Source organism: Conger conger, chromosome 18 (assembly GCF_963514075.1).
Source record: "Conger conger chromosome 18, fConCon1.1, whole genome shotgun sequence".
Lineage (NCBI taxonomy): Eukaryota > Metazoa > Chordata > Actinopteri > Anguilliformes > Congridae > Conger > Conger conger.
In genome coordinates this window covers 6,110,317-6,130,000 of record NC_083777.1, presented here as the reverse complement: position 1 = coordinate 6,130,000, position 19,684 = coordinate 6,110,317, and the positions used below count along the sequence as shown (strand labels likewise).

Here is a 19,684-nt window from a genome sequence, read left to right as displayed (position 1 = left end):
CCTCGCACATCCCCTCCCAGTCCTTGGATATCAGACACCCTCCGTACCTCCAGGGCCAGCCTCCGCACAGCGGAGAGGAAGTGGGGGAAATCCAGAGACGCTTCAGACCTCACGACTTACCAGTCTCTCCTGGCGGCATTCTCTTCCGCTGTCACTGCCGCCAAAGCAAGATACTTTCAAACACAAATTCAGAACTCCGGTTCTAACCCCCGGAAACTTTTCTCCATTTTCTCCTCTCTCCTCAATGCACCGCCTCCTCCTCCTCAGTCCTCCTTTTCTGCTGATGACTTTGCTGATTTCTTCGATGAGAAGGTCACAGTCATCCGTAGATCCTTTACAACCACCGCCCCCCTCACTGTGCCCTTCCCCCCCTCTAGGCCCATCCCTTCCTTTTCCACTTTCTCCCCCCTTACAGACTCTGATGTTTCTCAACTCCTGCTCTGCCACCGCCCTACAACCTGTGCCCTTGACCCTATCCCCTCTTCTCTTCTCCAAACTATCACACCTGACATCAACTCCTCCCTGTCTTCCGGCTGTTTTCCGGCATCCTCCAAGAGGGCCCACATCACTCCGCTGCTAAAAAAGCCTACTCTGGATCCCTCCATCATCCTGAACTACCGCCCGGTATCTCTTCTTCCATTCCTTTCTAAAACTATAGAACGAGCCGCTTCTACTCAACTTTCTTCTTTCTTTTCTAACAACAACCTGCTAGACCCCCATCAGTCTGGCTTCAGATCGGGCCACTCAACAGAGACTGCGCTCTTCTCCGTCAGTGAGTCACTCCATGCCGCACGAGCAGCCTCCCTCTCCTCTGTCCTCATTCTCCTAGATCTCTCTGCTGCCTTCGACACTGTGGATCACTCCATCCTCCTGTCTGCCCTGTCAGCAACGGGCATCTGTGGCACAGCCCTGGACTGGATTGAGTCCTACCTCTCTGGTCGCTCCTTCCAGGTTGCCTGGGCTGGTTCGGTATCGACACCTCGGCCCCTCGCCACAGGAGTTCCCCAGGGCTCAGTCCTAGGCCCGCTTCTTTTTTCTCTTTACACTCGCTCCCTTGGCCCTGTGATCACTGCACATGGGCTATCCTACCACTGCTACGCGGACGATACCCAACTCTTTGTCTCGTTCCCGCCGTCTGATACGCAGGTTTCAGCCCGTATCTCTGCTAGCCTGAGGGACATCCAGAGCCAAAAACCTAAATAAAGCACAAAGGAGAACTCTGGATGGAGGAAAATATCAACTGCAGAAGCAATCGAGTGCACTCAACATCAAGGAAAAAACAAATTGGTTCAATCTGTATATTGATACTCGGGTTTATTATGGTACAAGTAGCAATGGACAAATTACAGCCAAATTCATGTTCAGCGGGCATTGCACAACACATGGTGCACCATGTAGATATCAGAGGGAACAATTTTCAATGAATTGACACAGTGAACAAGTCTCCAAACTCAAGTAACAAATCTGAAATCTGAAAGAAATGTTAAGACGGCAAATTGCTTGAATTCTTGACTGGCTAAAACTTAAGAGAAAACTTGCCCCCGAATCATATCACATTTTCACTTCACCTACCTTTGAATAAGGTCAGATCGTCTACTAGTCCTCTCCCAAACAATCCTTGCAAAATACTTTCAAAACCTGTAAAAAAAGAGGGAAATGGAAGAAAAAGAAATTACTCAGCAACAAGGGATCCTGAAGTTCACACTGCAGGCTTAGTCTTCAAGGCTTTAAGAGTGGTCAGAATGAAAGAAGGAATGGAATATCAACTCAAACACTTCCCAGTTCTGAGTTCCAAGGTTTTTGGCTTTTTAAGAACTCGTCAGTAGCTTCACTACCTCATCTTTGGGGCATAGCCTGATGTAGGTTGGATTTACCTCAAGTCTAGTTCATCTAAACCTATTTACAAGTGAAAACAAAGTAGGTAGGTATAATTAAACAGAATTATTATTTTTATTTTTTATTTTTTTATTTTCAAAAAACTGGACTTGTTTGAAGTAAATCACAATATGCCCCATATACACCAGAGAAAATAACTTCACAATTAATTGGAAATACTACGTCTAAAATAAATACATCTAAATACATTTTAAAAACCGAAAGATGTATCCTTTAAATTCACAATTTGAAAGCATAACACTAAAACTGACGTTCACATGAAGTTTTGCCCATTATTTCCAGAGCACAGATCACTTAAGCACGGCGTGGAACCCTGTCCAGAAGGGGAGAAGAAACTACACCTCCATAATTTCATTTTAACTGACCCTGCATGATGCCCTTAATCACACCAGGAGCATACAGGATGCTAATGCTAACAGGGAGAACTGCTCCAGAAAAAGAAACTTAACATCTCGAAAATCAAATTCACCGAATACTCTCATCATGGTCCAACATGGAACACACACTTAAACTATGCTCCACACATGCATCTTGCTGTGGTTACGCACCCAAGTCTAATAGCCCTTAAATTGCTGAACTAAGTCTCAGTCTATCAGTGATTCATACAGTGTGCGACAGTCTGATATACAGCACCTGCCTCTACAATGTACGGACATGTCCTTCAACATGAAACGTTTTGCAAACATTCAGTGGGAGACAAAAAAAAAAAAAAAAAAACCCAACCACGAATAAACATTCACTTTCAGTACCGTGAAAGACTATATTTCCATTTTCAGTACTTGCTTATCAAGTGCACGTTTTGTGATTTATGGCCAAATAGCATAAATCTAAGCAAATTTGTAACATCCCTGCATTTGTGAAATTCCTGCAATCAAGACCTAGGTCATTGCCTACCAAAGATATTTTCTCTCATCACCAATCTCATGTTTCCGCACTGTAAATATAAAATTGCATCAGTCACCATCAACTGCTCGAGAATCCAAAAAACTTCAAAACGTGTTTTAAACTACTCATTTTCTTTCACAAGTTACACCATTATGTCAAGCTTGGTTTAGCTCCATTACCAACAGGGCTGTCACGATTCACTGAATTCCTCGAACCACTTGATTACAGGAAATCCATGATTCGAATATTTTTGCGTGGAAGCTTTGTCTCGTTCATCTTTTGGAAGCTGACTCATCATGGACAAACAGACCGAGAGTGAGGTGAGCCTCGGAGGAAAAGCGAAGAATTTCTAAAGCCTGGAAACATTTCACACTCAGTTAGTCGCTTGCCGCTACATATACATTTAGGGACAAAAGGCGATGCTGTTCCAAATTGTAAATGGTACCGGCACGCACATCTTGCATTAGCAGGTAAAAACAAATTCCTTCCTTTGCAAATGCTAAACCCTTCCAATTTTAAACTGGCTTACAAACATAACTGAAAACTCACAATATGGGTAAAACAAAATGTGTACACTACACAGAGGGTAAAATATTACTTTTTTTAAATCATAACATTTATCTCAGAAATCCAGACCAAGCAAAAACTCACAATAAATGCGGACAGATTTAAAATAACGAACACCTTACTGCATCCACAACAACAGCTTCAAATTTAGAACTAATACTTCACAATAAAAAGGTTACCGCTGGCTTCTATAACGCAACATTATAATACGAATATAACATTAGCGTGGATAAGTGATAATATAACATTAGCGTGGATAAGTGATAATATAACATTAGCGTGGATAAGTGATAATATAACATTAGCGTGGATAAGTGATAATATAACATTAGCGTGGATAAGTGATAAAACTTCAAAGTTAAAGCAGTGTTGCAGCACTTACTCGCACGCGGTTGTCTCCGTACAGGTCACTCAGCCCAAAGCTCACATAGTGCCAATGCTCCTGCACATCCTGGGCAGGGCAGCCCACGTTCCTGTACATGCTGATGTAGTCTAAAGGGTCCGGCCCTCCCAACCTGCACAAGGACAGAAACATCAGAGCACTGCAGCTCAGTTAATGAGAAACAAGTGCTGTGCCTTATGCCTGCCATGAAGCTCAAGAGTCAAAACATACATGCAGCTCCAATACCAGCAAGAAAGAAAAAAAAAATGTCCTTACATACTGGCTACTATCATGTCATCAAATTCAGGATGTTCTGACCAGATTCTCCTTATGACTCCATAAATTTATATATTCTAATATTATATAGATCATATAAACTTGTAGTCTGACAGTATTTTCGGTCTATTATCAGATTATCAACACCGACTTCCATAATACTGTCCAGACAAACATTTATGGTGATTCAAAAATGTATTCATTTTTTTCAATATTTGATAGTTTACTACATCAGCACCACTTAGATGGCCCCCCACTTCCCTAATAGATACGGCACTGCAACTCAAGTGAATTAGAAAGCTTGGCAAACACACTGCCAGAAACACTGCACAGTATAAAGCACCGCAACCCACTGCACACTAAGAAAACGGTATGGAAAATGCACAGCACTCTAATAAGGACCACTACAAACTATAGGTCAGTCAAACAACAAGACAACACTGAACAGGAAAGTCTCTAGAGCGTTTTAAAACTTAACTCGCACCGGGCCGACGAGACCCCCCCCGTGGGGGTCGAGCATAGGAGTCTCCCGTCCCCGTGGCAACAAGACGCGCCCGCAGCAGCACACTCGCTGCTGTAGCCGGCAAGCAGACGTGACGGTCAGGCGGTTTACTTGTAGAGGCGCGAGAAGGCGTGCTGAGCTTCTCCGCCGGTTATCTCGTCCAGACTGCAAGGAATACTGCTAAGAATATCGTTCCGGACCTATACAAGCCGTCGGTCAACATTCGCAGTTCCTTCAGACAAAGCAGCCCAGACTCTCCCTCGCCCAGCCGTTCAATGTCTCTTTTATAGCTGCTCCCCACAACACATAGTTCCTCAGTACGTGCAACACGAGTCATCAGTCAACAGAGAGAGAGCCCCTCCCTCATCTCCTCAGGCAGGGCGAGGGGTTCTCACTGCAGAATATTTGCCCCTTGCCTCGGGGCAACCCCGCCCACAATGTGTGTTTCAACAACATTGTTGAATTTGTTCAACAACACATTGTGGGCGGCACAGGAGCAAATGTTCTGCAGTGAGGAGTACTTGGTGAAATCTGCCTGTTTTTCGGTGCCGTCGGGGTCCAGCATTTAACATTGATGGAATGCTGGTAAAATGAGCGCTTAAAAGCCACAACAGTCATTTTGTCACATTAAAATTCAACCTAAGCAGAATTATTGTCCACCAGACGTTAATTTAAGGTTAAACTGAGATAATAATCATAATATTCTTCTTGATTTCCGGAAATAAATGTTTCGGTTGTCCTCCCTAATTTCATCACAATACGGATATTAGCTAGCTAATTAATAGCCAATATTACATTACATTACATTATTGGCATTTGGCAGACGCTCTTATCCAGAGCGACGTACAACAAAGTGCATACCCATAACCAGGGATAAGTTCGCTGAAAGACCCTAGAGGTAAGTACAATTTCAACTGCTACCTGTACAACAAAGAAAAGGACAAGGGGCTTTTTTTTTTTTTTTTTTTTTTTGAACAACAAACAAACAAACAGAGCAAAAGTCACCAAAGTTAACTATCCAAACACTGCTTACCTAGCCAACTAAAAATACCGATACACAAAGCAAGTCACAGAAACAACAATTAAGGTTCACAGGGAGGTAGGGAGGGATGGGGAGAGGTGCTGCTTGAAGAGGTGCGTCTTCAGCTTGCGCTTGAAGGTGGGGAGAGATTCTATAGTTCTGACCTCAACGGGGAGTTCGTTCCACCACCGTGGAGCCAGAACAGACAGTAGTCGTGAGCGTGAGGTGGAGGTTCTGAGAGGGGGAGGTGCCAAGCGGCCTGTGGAGGCTGAACGAAGAGGTCTGGCAGGGGTGTAGGGTCTGATGATTTTTTGCAGATAAGCTGGGGAAGACCCTTTAACTGCTTGGAAGGCTAGCACCAATGTTTTGAATTTGATGCGAGCCATGACAGGCAGCCAGTGGAGGGAAGTAAGCAGGGGGGTGACGTGTGAGTATTTGGGAAGGTTGAAGACCAGACGAGCTGCTGCATTCTGGATGAGTTGGAGGGGTCTGATGGCGGACGCTGGGAGGCCAGCCAAGAGGGAATTGCAGTAGTCCAGGCGGGACAGAACCATCGCTTGGACCAGGAGCTGGGTCGAGTAGGGGGTGAGAAAGGGGCGGATTCTCCGTATGTTGTATAGGAAGAACCTGCAAGACCGGGTCACCGCCGCAATGTTCTCGGAAAGGGACAGTCTGCTGTCCATCACCACGCCGAGGTTCCTTGCACTGGGTGACGGCGTGAGTGTGGTATCCCCGAGAGAAATGGAGAGATCCAGATGGGGAGAGGTATTAGCAGGGATGAATATCATTTCAGTTTTACCTGGGTTGAGCTTTAGATGGTGGTTGTCCATCCAGCTCTGGATGTCCCTCAGGCAAGCAGAGATACGGGCTGAAACCTGCATATCAGACGGCGGGAACGAGACATCAAAATACAGAGCTGTAGGACTTTTTTTGCATACCCCACACTCCGTATTTTCCTGCTGAAAAAAATAAATAATAATTTGGTAAAATTGTTGTGACCATGAATTGAATTATGTGTAACAGTTTGTAAATTGTGTTGTAGCCCATTAGTCTTAACCTTATGTTGGCATTGTCAGTAGTACTTACCTTCGCCACTTTTAGAGCACTGAGTGGATGCGAGTGTATATGCTGTGTGCATGTATAAAATCGTTGGGATTTTTTTTACCAGGTGCAACAAGACTACACTGCCATACTGTATGCGTGATGTTGGAGTGCAGTGCAGTAGGGCCAGATGTCAGTATGTCAGAATGTAACAGTGCAGAAGTGAGGATCTGTTGTGTCAAAGCACTGCGTGTGTGAAAAAACTGCATGCCAAATATAATACCCCACCACCCACATCCATAACATACAGCATTGGCTCTCTTGAGGATGACCAGACTTGGAGCACAAGCCATGTAGCAGCCTTAGATATGTACGTGTGGAAATCCTCTGGTTGCAGGCTTCTTCATTCATTCAAAGGCAAATTGTCTTTGCTGAACATTTGATGCAATGTGAAAGATCCGCCAGCAGGGGGCCCTGTTAAGCCACCTTAATGTTTTGACCAAATGACTACCAGTGACCAGTACCATTACTGAAATGTGGAAGTTATCTGGCTATTACATCATTTTCATAGTGGGTAAACTTGAGGATATGAACCTGGCACCTGCACGTCCCAAGCCTGCTGCTGAAACCAGAACATTGCAGTCTCCATCTCAGCGAGGCAGTCAGTGACTGCACTAGTTTTAGAGCTTCAGCGGCAGTCAGTACTGCTGTGCAGTCTTAATGCATTTGATTCATTTCCAAGGCATTTGGCAGCATACAAACTGAATGTGTGTTACACCAACAAAATGAGACAAACTAATTTTTTGCCATTTTGAAAGGTTTCTGCTCTTTTATGAATCCCAGGTTCATGGCTGTTGATTGAAGCATGTCTAAACATAAAAGCTCTGAGGTAAAGCTCTTTATGAACCTGTGGAACACCTTGCAAGTTTGAATTTCTCATTTTTATTTTTATTTTAACAAAGAGCCCACAAACTAAGATCCAATTGTAGGGCGAACTCATTAATATAATTATCACAAATTAGCAAAAGCACATTCCTAATGTAAAAAAACCAAAACAAAAATAGATATCCATGTACATCAATCACAATTGCATCTTACATTTCTAAATAGATTCACGTTTCAAGTTTGGTGTGCGAGGTTTGTAGGAAAATGAGGGGTGAAACAGATGGCTGATTCAGAGTTCATAGCATCAAATGAAAATGTGAGCTATGCATTGTTGTGGCCATAAAAAAACAAATCCTAATATTAAAGCATTTGCTACATGCTTGAGGAAGTTTGTCACTCCAAATGCCTACCCCCAACAAACTAACACTTTGGACACCATATGACCTTAATAATAAGGGTGGAATCTGCACTGCATTATCAATTACACTCTACAAATAGCAAAATATAATATGTAGCACTCCATTAAAACAACTTAGGAGACCGCCTTCATTCAGCAAACAAATTTGAATGGCTGACGCCTTTGTGCAGCTATGCGGTCTCAGCTCATCCAGAATACTCACAGAACTGTCAGACTGTCACTCAATCCAGTCAAGACTAAATAATTCAGAGCCACATAATTACCATTAAAAATTCATTCTGTCCTATATTTTTACATACAGTAGAATTTAAATCATACTAGCTGGAAGGCAACACCATTTTACATGGTATTCATATTTAGGGATACAAAAATGTATTTATGACATCATGTATTTTTTGTCTATTCTGAATACTATGGTCTCACTGGCTTCTAGTGAATTAAATCGTGTTCATTAATTAGCCCCACCATGTAATTTGAACCGAGTCAGTAAAACAATGAGCCTACGTGTACTCATTTTTCTGCTAAAATTTATTCCTCAAATTCAGCAACACATTTCTCAGTCAGAAAACAAAATAACATTGGCATATTTTTTTTAATTGACGCCACAATTTTTCTTCTTTTTTTAATCTTGGTGTTGCTTGTCCACAAAAATATCTCTATCAGCTTCATTTAAATAAATTAATGCATCGGTCGTGGAGCGGGATTACTGGAGAGGAGTCTACCTTATGATTGGTATACACTGTAAGATATGTTTAACTGTACATAATCTGCTTTCAAAATACAATAAATATTCTTTAAAATAAAAAGACAGCCATAAATATGGTGACATGGTTAAAAGAGAACAGGGTTTGATGCAGGTTTTTAAAAAAATGTGTAAATGTGCTAAACAAATAAAGCTGACTTGACTTGACCTATGAAATGCTTAGTGTCCAAGTAGCATTTATCTAGTGACATTACCACTTAACAAGTACAGCAATAAAAGAGTAAGCCAAGTGATAGTTCAGGATAATTTAAATGTAAAATTAGAGCTTGCTCACACGCTGGGTCATTTAGATGCAAAAGGAAATTAAGAAGCGCAAAACGCACACCAGGTTCAAATCTTCACCGAGGGGTGGGCCATCCCCACGAATGCTTAACACTTGGCTCCGACTTGTGCACTATGACCACTGAGAAGAAGAATGACCTACTTGACTGGTTTCTGGCATGAAATGCTGGGAAAGGAAAGGTTTAGGTCATTCTTCACTGTATGGTCACATACCTCTGCAATTGGTAAGCGACGCATTATTTCGTTCGAACAGACATGGCTACCGCACAGGAAAAAAGTGCTTTGAATCAGCTGCCACCATCCATAATGACAACCACAGGCATGAAATGTAATATTGTTCAATGACAGGGAATGTTGACCATGTGACCAGTACGTCCACAAAACAGCAGACAAAAACACAAACACCCTTTTCTCCTCATTTCTGTCTGTGTTCAGGGAACTCAAGGACTGCTTTATCATAGAAAACATGCTTTAGTCGTGCTGCTGCCTACAAACAGCTCACCTTATGGGAGAATGGGCTGGATCTAGATGAGACATGAACTGCCCATTAAAATGAATGAAGGCATTTTCTAAATTACTTATTAAAAAAAACTTAAATGTATGTCAGTCTCAACTCGAATAGGAAGGGCCAGTCATGTTCCTCACACACAACTGCACTGACAAGTTCCCTACATTGTAAAACACAAATTCATGGGAGTGTAGGCTCTTTGACCATCCAATGCACAAGAGTGTAGAAGGCATTTTCAGAAATGCACTACCTATGCAAAATGTGCTTTGCTGCATGACAGAATTACCACATACAAAAAATAAAAAAATAAAAGAAAAGCTGCTGAGTTTTCTTCCATAACACGTTTACTACTGCTGTAGAACATAAGAAAAGGAAAGCTATGCTCATTGATCATCAGATCATCACTGACGACTGTCCTTAAAAACATTTTACTCCATTGCAGACACAGACTGGATCAATATGACGGAAATGAAAAGGACTGGCTTGATAAATTTGCAAGGGGCTTAGAATGTGTCCAAACCATTTCTGTACAATGCTAAAGAACTTGTTCATTTTAGACTTGGATTTTCAAGTTTGACATGAGTACCCTGAATTAATTTGCTGCAGGTTGCTTAGATGAAAATAACACCATGAAAAGACATTGCACAAAATGCAATATGTTGATAAGACTTTGAATATTTAAGAAGAGGCTAAAATGTACTCATGGTGAAGGCAGTGGGCGCTCCACAGGAATGGGGAGGCTGGATGGAGGGGGGGGGTTGGCTCCACTTACCCCTTCATGGGCGTTGCAGGGCAGGCCTGAGAGTTTCTGTGCGAGAGGCTGCCTGAGGCACGACTCTTCTTGAAGGAAAGGTCCAGAACACCATCTGCAGGGGGAAACGCAAGGCATTCAGGACACTTCCAGAACCAGTCTGACTGTTATGGTCGAGCTGGAGGGTCAGCGCTCACGTCCAGATGGACGGGTCATTGCATTGCCGCAACAGGCTAAGATGCAGCGGACCTGCGGTTGCAGTTGCACACCGAGGACCGGGGTTCAGTTCCCGGTCCTGCCAAAAGGCCGATGGAGCGGCATAATCGGCTCGCTGCGCCAGGGGAGGGACGCATACAGCAGCCTGGAGTAACGGTCTATTTGAGACGAGACGGCTTGGAGAAGGTGTGCTGCACTCAGGATCGGGGTCGTAAGGGGGTGTATCCCCAGCGAGCACTAATTGGATCAGGGTATAATTGGCCACCAAATTTGGAGAAAAAAAAAAAGGAAAAAAATGATTTAATGAAAAGAACGGCACTACCGAAGAATGTCCCTTAATTCACCACCATTTGTCTGTTTTGACCAGATTTCCAAGCTTCACTTCTGCATGTGGTGCACATTGCTGATTTTGAAGACACGTGGACGTTCCGGGAGAGTCTTGAGTGGGACTTTTTTTGGGGTATCAAACTTGAAGTACTCTCAGGAATGTCTTTCGATCTAGATAGGTTGGATATTAGGCACATAGTGTCAACACAATATTAGTGTTGACAAAAAGATGCAAATATTCTCTTCCTGGCTGCACAATCTTTCAGATAGTGGCCCACTATATACCATACCTTGCAACATACTCAGACCCAATGACAGTAACCAAAGGTTTCTTGATCATAAACAATACTTACACATATTGTATTTTCATTGAAAACTCATATGATCAAATGCTAATGCCAAAATGATTTATTCGTCAGCAGATATTGCTAAGAAAATCAAAAACTGAAAAATGCTGCTTGCATAAGTAACAAAACAGCACATATTAATACTTGGCAGAAGACTGCAATTGCAATTCTGCAATTCTCTTGGGCACATTGACTCCAGGTCCTTCAGGGTAGATGGATGACTACCCCCCCCCCCCCTTTTCCGATATCCCTATCCCTCTTGTCTAACCCAAAAAAATAGAATTGCACTTATGATGACTGTATGTTTACAACAGCACTTCATGTGTATTTTACTAGCTGTGGATGTGTTGCTTTAACTCGTGGAAGAACTTGTAAGTCCCTTTGGAATAAAAGCGTCTGCCAAATGACAAAAATGTAAATGTAAATGACTCTTAAGCAGTGGCACAGATTCGTAGAGGGATTGAGATCCGGACCTTGACTGGGCCACTCTCGAACATTCATATTTTTCTCTTCAGTCCCTCCAGTGCTGCTTTGACCTTGTGGTTAGGATCATTATGTAATCAATGTACAATATCATCTTGTACAGAACTATCCATGGGATGACGTCAATACGTGAAGAAGGTAGCAATATAGTGCCATATACAGACAGATTCATTTTCACATTTTATATAGAAGAGACATTTCTCGTTGTTATAAAAAAAGATTGGCATCAGTACTTCATAGAAATTCCATTTGCAAATGCCTGGTATTGAATGGTTTTGTGTCATTCTTCCCGTGTCTCAGAGATCCCGAGCTTCTCCGACCCCCACATTCCTTTAGTGGCTCGGGAGATAATGCAGAGAATGATCCGGCAGTTTGCCTCTGTATGTGTGCGTGTGTGTGAGGGGTAGGTGTGTGGGGGGGGTTAGGTAAGTGTGGAGGTAAGAATGTGTGTGGGGGTGAGGTGTGTCTGGGGCAGGTGAGAGTGGAGCAGGTGTGAGTGAGTGTGTGTGTGTGTGTGTGTGTGTGTATGTGCGTGGGGGTTTGTGTGTGTGTGGGGATGTGGGGGTGTAGGGTTTAGGTATGTGTGTGCGTGTGTGTGTGTGTGTGTGTGTGTGCGTGCGCGCATGTGTGAGGATGTGGGGGTGTAGGGGTTAGGTGTGTGTGTGTGTGTGCGTGTGTGTATGTGCGTCGGGGTTTGTGTGTGTGTGGGGATGTGGGGGTGTACGGGTGTAGGGTTTAGTTATGCGTGTGTGTGTGGGTGTGGGTGTGTGTGTGTGTGGATGTAGTGGTTAGGTGAGTGTGTGTGTGGGTGGGTGTGGGTGTGGGGGTGGGGGTGTGTGGATGTAGTGGTTAGGTGTGTGTGTGTGCGTGCGGGGGTATGGGGGTGTGTGGATGTAGGGGTGAAGGGGTGTAGGGTTTAGGTATGTGTGTATGTGTGTGTGTGTGTGTGTGTATGTGTGTGTGTGTGTGTGTGTGTTTGTGCATGTGTGTGTGTGTGCATGCGTGTGTATGTGCGGGGGTGTGGATGTAGGGGTGAATGGGTTCGGTGTGTGTGTGCGCGCGTGTGTGTGTGAGGATGTGGGGGTGTAGGGGTTAGGGGTGTGTGTGTGTGCGTAGGGGTTAGGTAGGTGTGTGTGTGTGTGCGTGCGTGCGTGCGTGTGTTTATGTGCGTGCGTGCGTGTGTTTATGTGCGTGCGTGCGTGTGTTTATGTGCGTGCGTGCGTGTGTTTATGTGCGTGCGTGCGTGCGTGCGTGCGTGCGTGCAGCAGTAGGGCCGTACCTTGCTCACTGGGCTCGGCCTCAGGCTTCCTGATGGTGAGGTCCAGCGGGGAGTCCTGGTCGGCCATGAGCAGCTGGCTGAGAACGGGGTTCTGTGCGGAGGCAGCGGGCACGGGGCCCGCAGATGGAGCCTGGGGCAGGTTTTGGTCCTCGGTGCCGTTGGGCTGGAGGGAGTCCTGAGAAGAGCTGCTTTTTGAGGTATATTCAGAGGCAAACGGCCGGATCATTCTCGGCATGATCTCCCGAGCCACTAAAGGAATGTGGGGGTCGGAGAAGCTCGGGATCTCTGAGACACGGGAAGAATGACACAAAACCATTCAAGCTCATTTCACTACACTGAACATAAGACAAACCTTACTGGGTTCACCATTTAACTGAGACACGGGCCCACCTTTTCTGCAAAAGACAGCATTGAGGAACTCCTCCGCTTGTTTCTCGAGCTTGTTGATTTTGGATTGCTCCTGACTGCAGAGACTTTGCTCGCCTCCTTCCAAACCTTGGCTGTTGAAGCCAAGTAAGTGCTCCTGTATTAAAGGCAACGGGAAATTATTAAATCTCTGGACCTGCGAAAAAAGGACAGGACTGTTCTGAAACAGTCATGACTCATAGTGCTATAGTTGATGACTACATGTGAATTTATTCTTTACGTGTTCTGATGTAGGCGTGAACCAGCATATAATGTTGAAGGTTAAGCCAGAATAGGCTGAAACAAAAATAACAGGCTGAAACTGCCAAACAATACTGCGCACTGTTCTGAGATAAACCTTACGTCTTCATTAACCGTGTTTAAGAAAAAAAGCATCAACAATTCAGACAAACGTTGTCGGGGTCAGATGAAGAGGTCAGCTATAAACAGACTGGCCCATTCTGAGATGAGGGGGGGCTGTTGCCATGGAGGTTAAAGTCTGCATCAATGTTGGCCAAAGAAAGATGAGCATTCCTTACTATCCATGATTAATACTGTAGCAGCTGTCAAAAGTAAACATACTTGGCCTCAACTTCCATATTTGTTATACTTATAGTATTCCAACAAAGCTATTTCAGAGTATTCTGAACAGTAAATGGCATTATATTTTAAAAAGACTACCTGGACTTTCTGGCGTCTCAAGCAGCAGAAAAGACAACGTTTATTGAATGACCAATCGGAGACATCTTCAGGCTCACAATCTGTGCAACCAGAAGAAAAGGAACATTTTACAGGGGTTACCAAACACACCTTATCAAAACAGCTTAAAGCTTAACAAGCTTAAATTAGGGACGCAGTATTTGTACAATTTCCTGATTACAAAGAAAACATGGATTTGCCTGACCCCAAATATCTGTAGGAACAATTATGCTGAACATACTTCTTGCTAGAAGGGTGAAGGGTCATAGGGTGCAAAGTCTCTTTAAATGTGAGCTTCTGTTTGAGACATTGAGGGCAATGGAGATATATATATATATAATATACATGCCAATATATGCCAATGCAAACCCCATGCAGAAAGGCAATTTTTTTATTTTTTATTTGTTAAAACAGAAACCCGCTGCTAGATCATGAACACCTTGTACAATGGAACTATCCTGAGGGTGAGATTGAATATCAAATTTCAATCTCCCTCTTCCTCCCCATCCTCCTCCCCCTCCTCCCACCCACACTTCCACAGCCCGTCGTAACCTCCGCTCCCTCTCACCCTCTTCCTTCGCCAGCACCGTCATCGCCTCACTCCCCCCTCTTGAATCCTTCTTCAAACTCCCCACTAACTCTGCATCTGCCACCCTCCTTTCATCTCTCTCCTCCGTCTTTGACTCTCTCTGTCCGCCTGTCTCAAAGCCACCTCGCACATCCCCTCCCAGTCCTTGGATATCAGACACCCTCCGTACCTCCAGGGCCAGCCTCCGCACAGCGGAGAGGAAGTGGGGGAAATCCAGAGACGCTTCAGACCTCACGACTTACCAGTCTCTCCTGGCGGCATTCTCTTCCGCTGTCACTGCCGCCAAAGCAAGATACTTTCAAACACAAATTCAGAACTCCGGTTCTAACCCCCGGAAACTTTTCTCCATTTTCTCCTCTCTCCTCAATGCACCGCCTCCTCCTCCTCAGTCCTCCTTTTCTGCTGATGACTTTGCTGATTTCTTCGATGAGAAGGTCACAGTCATCCGTAGATCCTTTACAACCACCGCCCCCCTCACTGTGCCCTTCCCCCCCTCTAGGCCCATCCCTTCCTTTTCCACTTTCTCCCCCCTTACAGACTCTGATGTTTCTCAACTCCTGCTCTGCCACCGCCCTACAACCTGTGCCCTTGACCCTATCCCCTCTTCTCTTCTCCAAACTATCACACCTGACATCAACTCCTCCCTGTCTTCCGGCTGTTTTCCGGCATCCTCCAAGAGGGCCCACATCACTCCGCTGCTAAAAAAGCCTACTCTGGATCCCTCCATCATCCTGAACTACCGCCCGGTATCTCTTCTTCCATTCCTTTCTAAAACTATAGAACGAGCCGCTTCTACTCAACTTTCTTCTTTCTTTTCTAACAACAACCTGCTAGACCCCCATCAGTCTGGCTTCAGATCGGGCCACTCAACAGAGACTGCGCTCTTCTCCGTCAGTGAGTCACTCCATGCCGCACGAGCAGCCTCCCTCTCCTCTGTCCTCATTCTCCTAGATCTCTCTGCTGCCTTCGACACTGTGGATCACTCCATCCTCCTGTCTGCCCTGTCAGCAACGGGCATCTGTGGCACAGCCCTGGACTGGATTGAGTCCTACCTCTCTGGTCGCTCCTTCCAGGTTGCCTGGGCTGGTTCGGTATCGACACCTCGGCCCCTCGCCACAGGAGTTCCCCAGGGCTCAGTCCTAGGCCCGCTTCTTTTTTCTCTTTACACTCGCTCCCTTGGCCCTGTGATCACTGCACATGGGCTATCCTACCACTGCTACGCGGACGATACCCAACTCTTTGTCTCGTTCCCGCCGTCTGATACGCAGGTTTCAGCCCGTATCTCTGCTAGCCTGAGGGACATCCAGAGCCAAAAACCTAAATAAAGCACAAAGGAGAACTCTGGATGGAGGAAAATATCAACTGCAGAAGCAATCGAGTGCACTCAACATCAAGGAAAAAACAAATTGGTTCAATCTGTATATTGATACTCGGGTTTATTATGGTACAAGTAGCAATGGACAAATTACAGCCAAATTCATGTTCAGCGGGCATTGCACAACACATGGTGCACCATGTAGATATCAGAGGGAACAATTTTCAATGAATTGACACAGTGAACAAGTCTCCAAACTCAAGTAACAAATCTGAAATCTGAAAGAAATGTTAAGACGGCAAATTGCTTGAATTCTTGACTGGCTAAAACTTAAGAGAAAACTTGCCCCCGAATCATATCACATTTTCACTTCACCTACCTTTGAATAAGGTCAGATCGTCTACTAGTCCTCTCCCAAACAATCCTTGCAAAATACTTTCAAAACCTGTAAAAAAAGAGGGAAATGGAAGAAAAAGAAATTACTCAGCAACAAGGGATCCTGAAGTTCACACTGCAGGCTTAGTCTTCAAGGCTTTAAGAGTGGTCAGAATGAAAGAAGGAATGGAATATCAACTCAAACACTTCCCAGTTCTGAGTTCCAAGGTTTTTGGCTTTTTAAGAACTCGTCAGTAGCTTCACTACCTCATCTTTGGGGCATAGCCTGATGTAGGTTGGATTTACCTCAAGTCTAGTTCATCTAAACCTATTTACAAGTGAAAACAAAGTAGGTAGGTATAATTAAACAGAATTATTATTTTTATTTTTTATTTTTTTATTTTCAAAAAACTGGACTTGTTTGAAGTAAATCACAATATGCCCCATATACACCAGAGAAAATAACTTCACAATTAATTGGAAATACTACGTCTAAAATAAATACATCTAAATACATTTTAAAAACCGAAAGATGTATCCTTTAAATTCACAATTTGAAAGCATAACACTAAAACTGACGTTCACATGAAGTTTTGCCCATTATTTCCAGAGCACAGATCACTTAAGCACGGCGTGGAACCCTGTCCAGAAGGGGAGAAGAAACTACACCTCCATAATTTCATTTTAACTGACCCTGCATGATGCCCTTAATCACACCAGGAGCATACAGGATGCTAATGCTAACAGGGAGAACTGCTCCAGAAAAAGAAACTTAACATCTCGAAAATCAAATTCACCGAATACTCTCATCATGGTCCAACATGGAACACACACTTAAACTATGCTCCACACATGCATCTTGCTGTGGTTACGCACCCAAGTCTAATAGCCCTTAAATTGCTGAACTAAGTCTCAGTCTATCAGTGATTCATACAGTGTGCGACAGTCTGATATACAGCACCTGCCTCTACAATGTACGGACATGTCCTTCAACATGAAACGTTTTGCAAACATTCAGTGGGAGACAAAAAAAAAAAAAAAAAAACCCAACCACGAATAAACATTCACTTTCAGTACCGTGAAAGACTATATTTCCATTTTCAGTACTTGCTTATCAAGTGCACGTTTTGTGATTTATGGCCAAATAGCATAAATCTAAGCAAATTTGTAACATCCCTGCATTTGTGAAATTCCTGCAATCAAGACCTAGGTCATTGCCTACCAAAGATATTTTCTCTCATCACCAATCTCATGTTTCCGCACTGTAAATATAAAATTGCATCAGTCACCATCAACTGCTCGAGAATCCAAAAAACTTCAAAACGTGTTTTAAACTACTCATTTTCTTTCACAAGTTACACCATTATGTCAAGCTTGGTTTAGCTCCATTACCAACAGGGCTGTCACGATTCACTGAATTCCTCGAACCACTTGATTACAGGAAATCCATGATTCGAATATTTTTGCGTGGAAGCTTTGTCTCGTTCATCTTTTGGAAGCTGACTCATCATGGACAAACAGACCGAGAGTGAGGTGAGCCTCGGAGGAAAAGCGAAGAATTTCTAAAGCCTGGAAACATTTCACACTCAGTTAGTCGCTTGCCGCTACATATACATTTAGGGACAAAAGGCGATGCTGTTCCAAATTGTAAATGGTACCGGCACGCACATCTTGCATTAGCAGGTAAAAACAAATTCCTTCCTTTGCAAATGCTAAACCCTTCCAATTTTAAACTGGCTTACAAACATAACTGAAAACTCACAATATGGGTAAAACAAAATGTGTACACTACACAGAGGGTAAAATATTACTTTTTTTAAATCATAACATTTATCTCAGAAATCCAGACCAAGCAAAAACTCACAATAAATGCGGACAGATTTAAAATAACGAACACCTTACTGCATCCACAACAACAGCTTCAAATTTAGAACTAATACTTCACAATAAAAAGGTTACCGCTGGCTTCTATAACGCAACATTATAATACGAATATAACATTAGCGTGGATAAGTGATAATATAACATTAGCGTGGATAAGTGATAATATAACATTAGCGTGGATAAGTGATAATATAACATTAGCGTGGATAAGTGATAATATAACATTAGCGTGGATAAGTGATAAAACTTCAAAGTTAAAGCAGTGTTGCAGCACTTACTCGCACGCGGTTGTCTCCGTACAGGTCACTCAGCCCAAAGCTCACATAGTGCCAATGCTCCTGCACATCCTGGGCAGGGCAGCCCACGTTCCTGTACATGCTGATGTAGTCTAAAGGGTCCGGCCCTCCCAACCTGCACAAGGACAGAAACATCAGAGCACTGCAGCTCAGTTAATGAGAAACAAGTGCTGTGCCTTATGCCTGCCATGAAGCTCAAGAGTCAAAACATACATGCAGCTCCAATACCAGCAAGAAAGAAAAAAAAAATGTCCTTACATACTGGCTACTATCATGTCATCAAATTCAGGATGTTCTGACCAGATTCTCCTTATGACTCCATAAATTTATATATTCTAATATTATATAGATCATATAAACTTGTAGTCTGACAGTATTTTCGGTCTATTATCAGATTATCAACACCGACTTCCATAATACTGTCCAGACAAACATTTATGGTGATTCAAAAATGTATTCATTTTTTTCAATATTTGATAGTTTACTACATCAGCACCACTTAGATGGCCCCCCACTTCCCTAATAGATACGGCACTGCAACTCAAGTGAATTAGAAAGCTTGGCAAACACACTGCCAGAAACACTGCACAGTATAAAGCACCGCAACCCACTGCACACTAAGAAAACGGTATGGAAAATGCACAGCACTCTAATAAGGACCACTACAAACTATAGGTCAGTCAAACAACAAGACAACACTGAACAGGAAAGTCTCTAGAGCGTTTTAAAACTTAACTCGCACCGGGCCGACGAGACCCCCCCCGTGGGGGTCGAGCATAGGAGTCTCCCGTCCCCGTGGCAACAAGACGCGCCCGCAGCAGCACACTCGCTGCTGTAGCCGGCAAGCAGACGTGACGGTCAGGCGGTTTACTTGTAGAGGCGCGAGAAGGCGTGCTGAGCTTCTCCGCCGGTTATCTCGTCCAGACTGCAAGGAATACTGCTAAGAATATCGTTCCGGACCTATACAAGCCGTCGGTCAACATTCGCAGTTCCTTCAGACAAAGCAGCCCAGACTCTCCCTCGCCCAGCCGTTCAATGTCTCTTTTATAGCTGCTCCCCACAACACATAGTTCCTCAGTACGTGCAACACGAGTCATCAGTCAACAGAGAGAGAGCCCCTCCCTCATCTCCTCAGGCAGGGCGAGGGGTTCTCACTGCAGAATATTTGCCCCTTGCCTCGGGGCAACCCCGCCCACAATGTGTGTTTCAACAACATTGTTGAATTTGTTCAACAACACATTGTGGGCGGCACAGGAGCAAATGTTCTGCAGTGAGGAGTACTTGGTGAAATC

At 43.9% G+C, this 19,684-nt stretch overlaps 1 protein-coding gene across 1 annotated transcript in view; it reads right to left on the bottom strand.

Moving 5' to 3' along the window:
- The window catches only part of LOC133117917 (ligand-dependent corepressor-like), a 20,297-nt gene extending 4,637 nt beyond the window's left edge, over positions 1-15,660 (bottom strand). Inside the window, exons 1-8 of the mRNA XM_061227433.1 lie at positions 15,575-15,660; positions 13,916-13,995; positions 13,220-13,352; positions 12,830-13,114; positions 10,199-10,292; positions 3,731-3,863; positions 1,573-1,638; positions 931-1,195 (exon numbers count right to left, since the gene is read on the bottom strand). Of these exons, the coding sequence (XP_061083417.1) occupies positions 1,597-1,638; positions 3,731-3,863; positions 10,199-10,292; positions 12,830-13,064 (504 nt within the window). The 5' untranslated portion in view covers positions 13,065-13,114; positions 13,220-13,352; positions 13,916-13,995; positions 15,575-15,660 and the 3' untranslated portion in view covers positions 931-1,195; positions 1,573-1,596. The remainder of the gene's footprint in view (positions 1-930; positions 1,196-1,572; positions 1,639-3,730; positions 3,864-10,198; positions 10,293-12,829; positions 13,115-13,219; positions 13,353-13,915; positions 13,996-15,574) is intronic.
- Between the last annotated feature and the right edge of the window lie 4,024 nt (positions 15,661-19,684).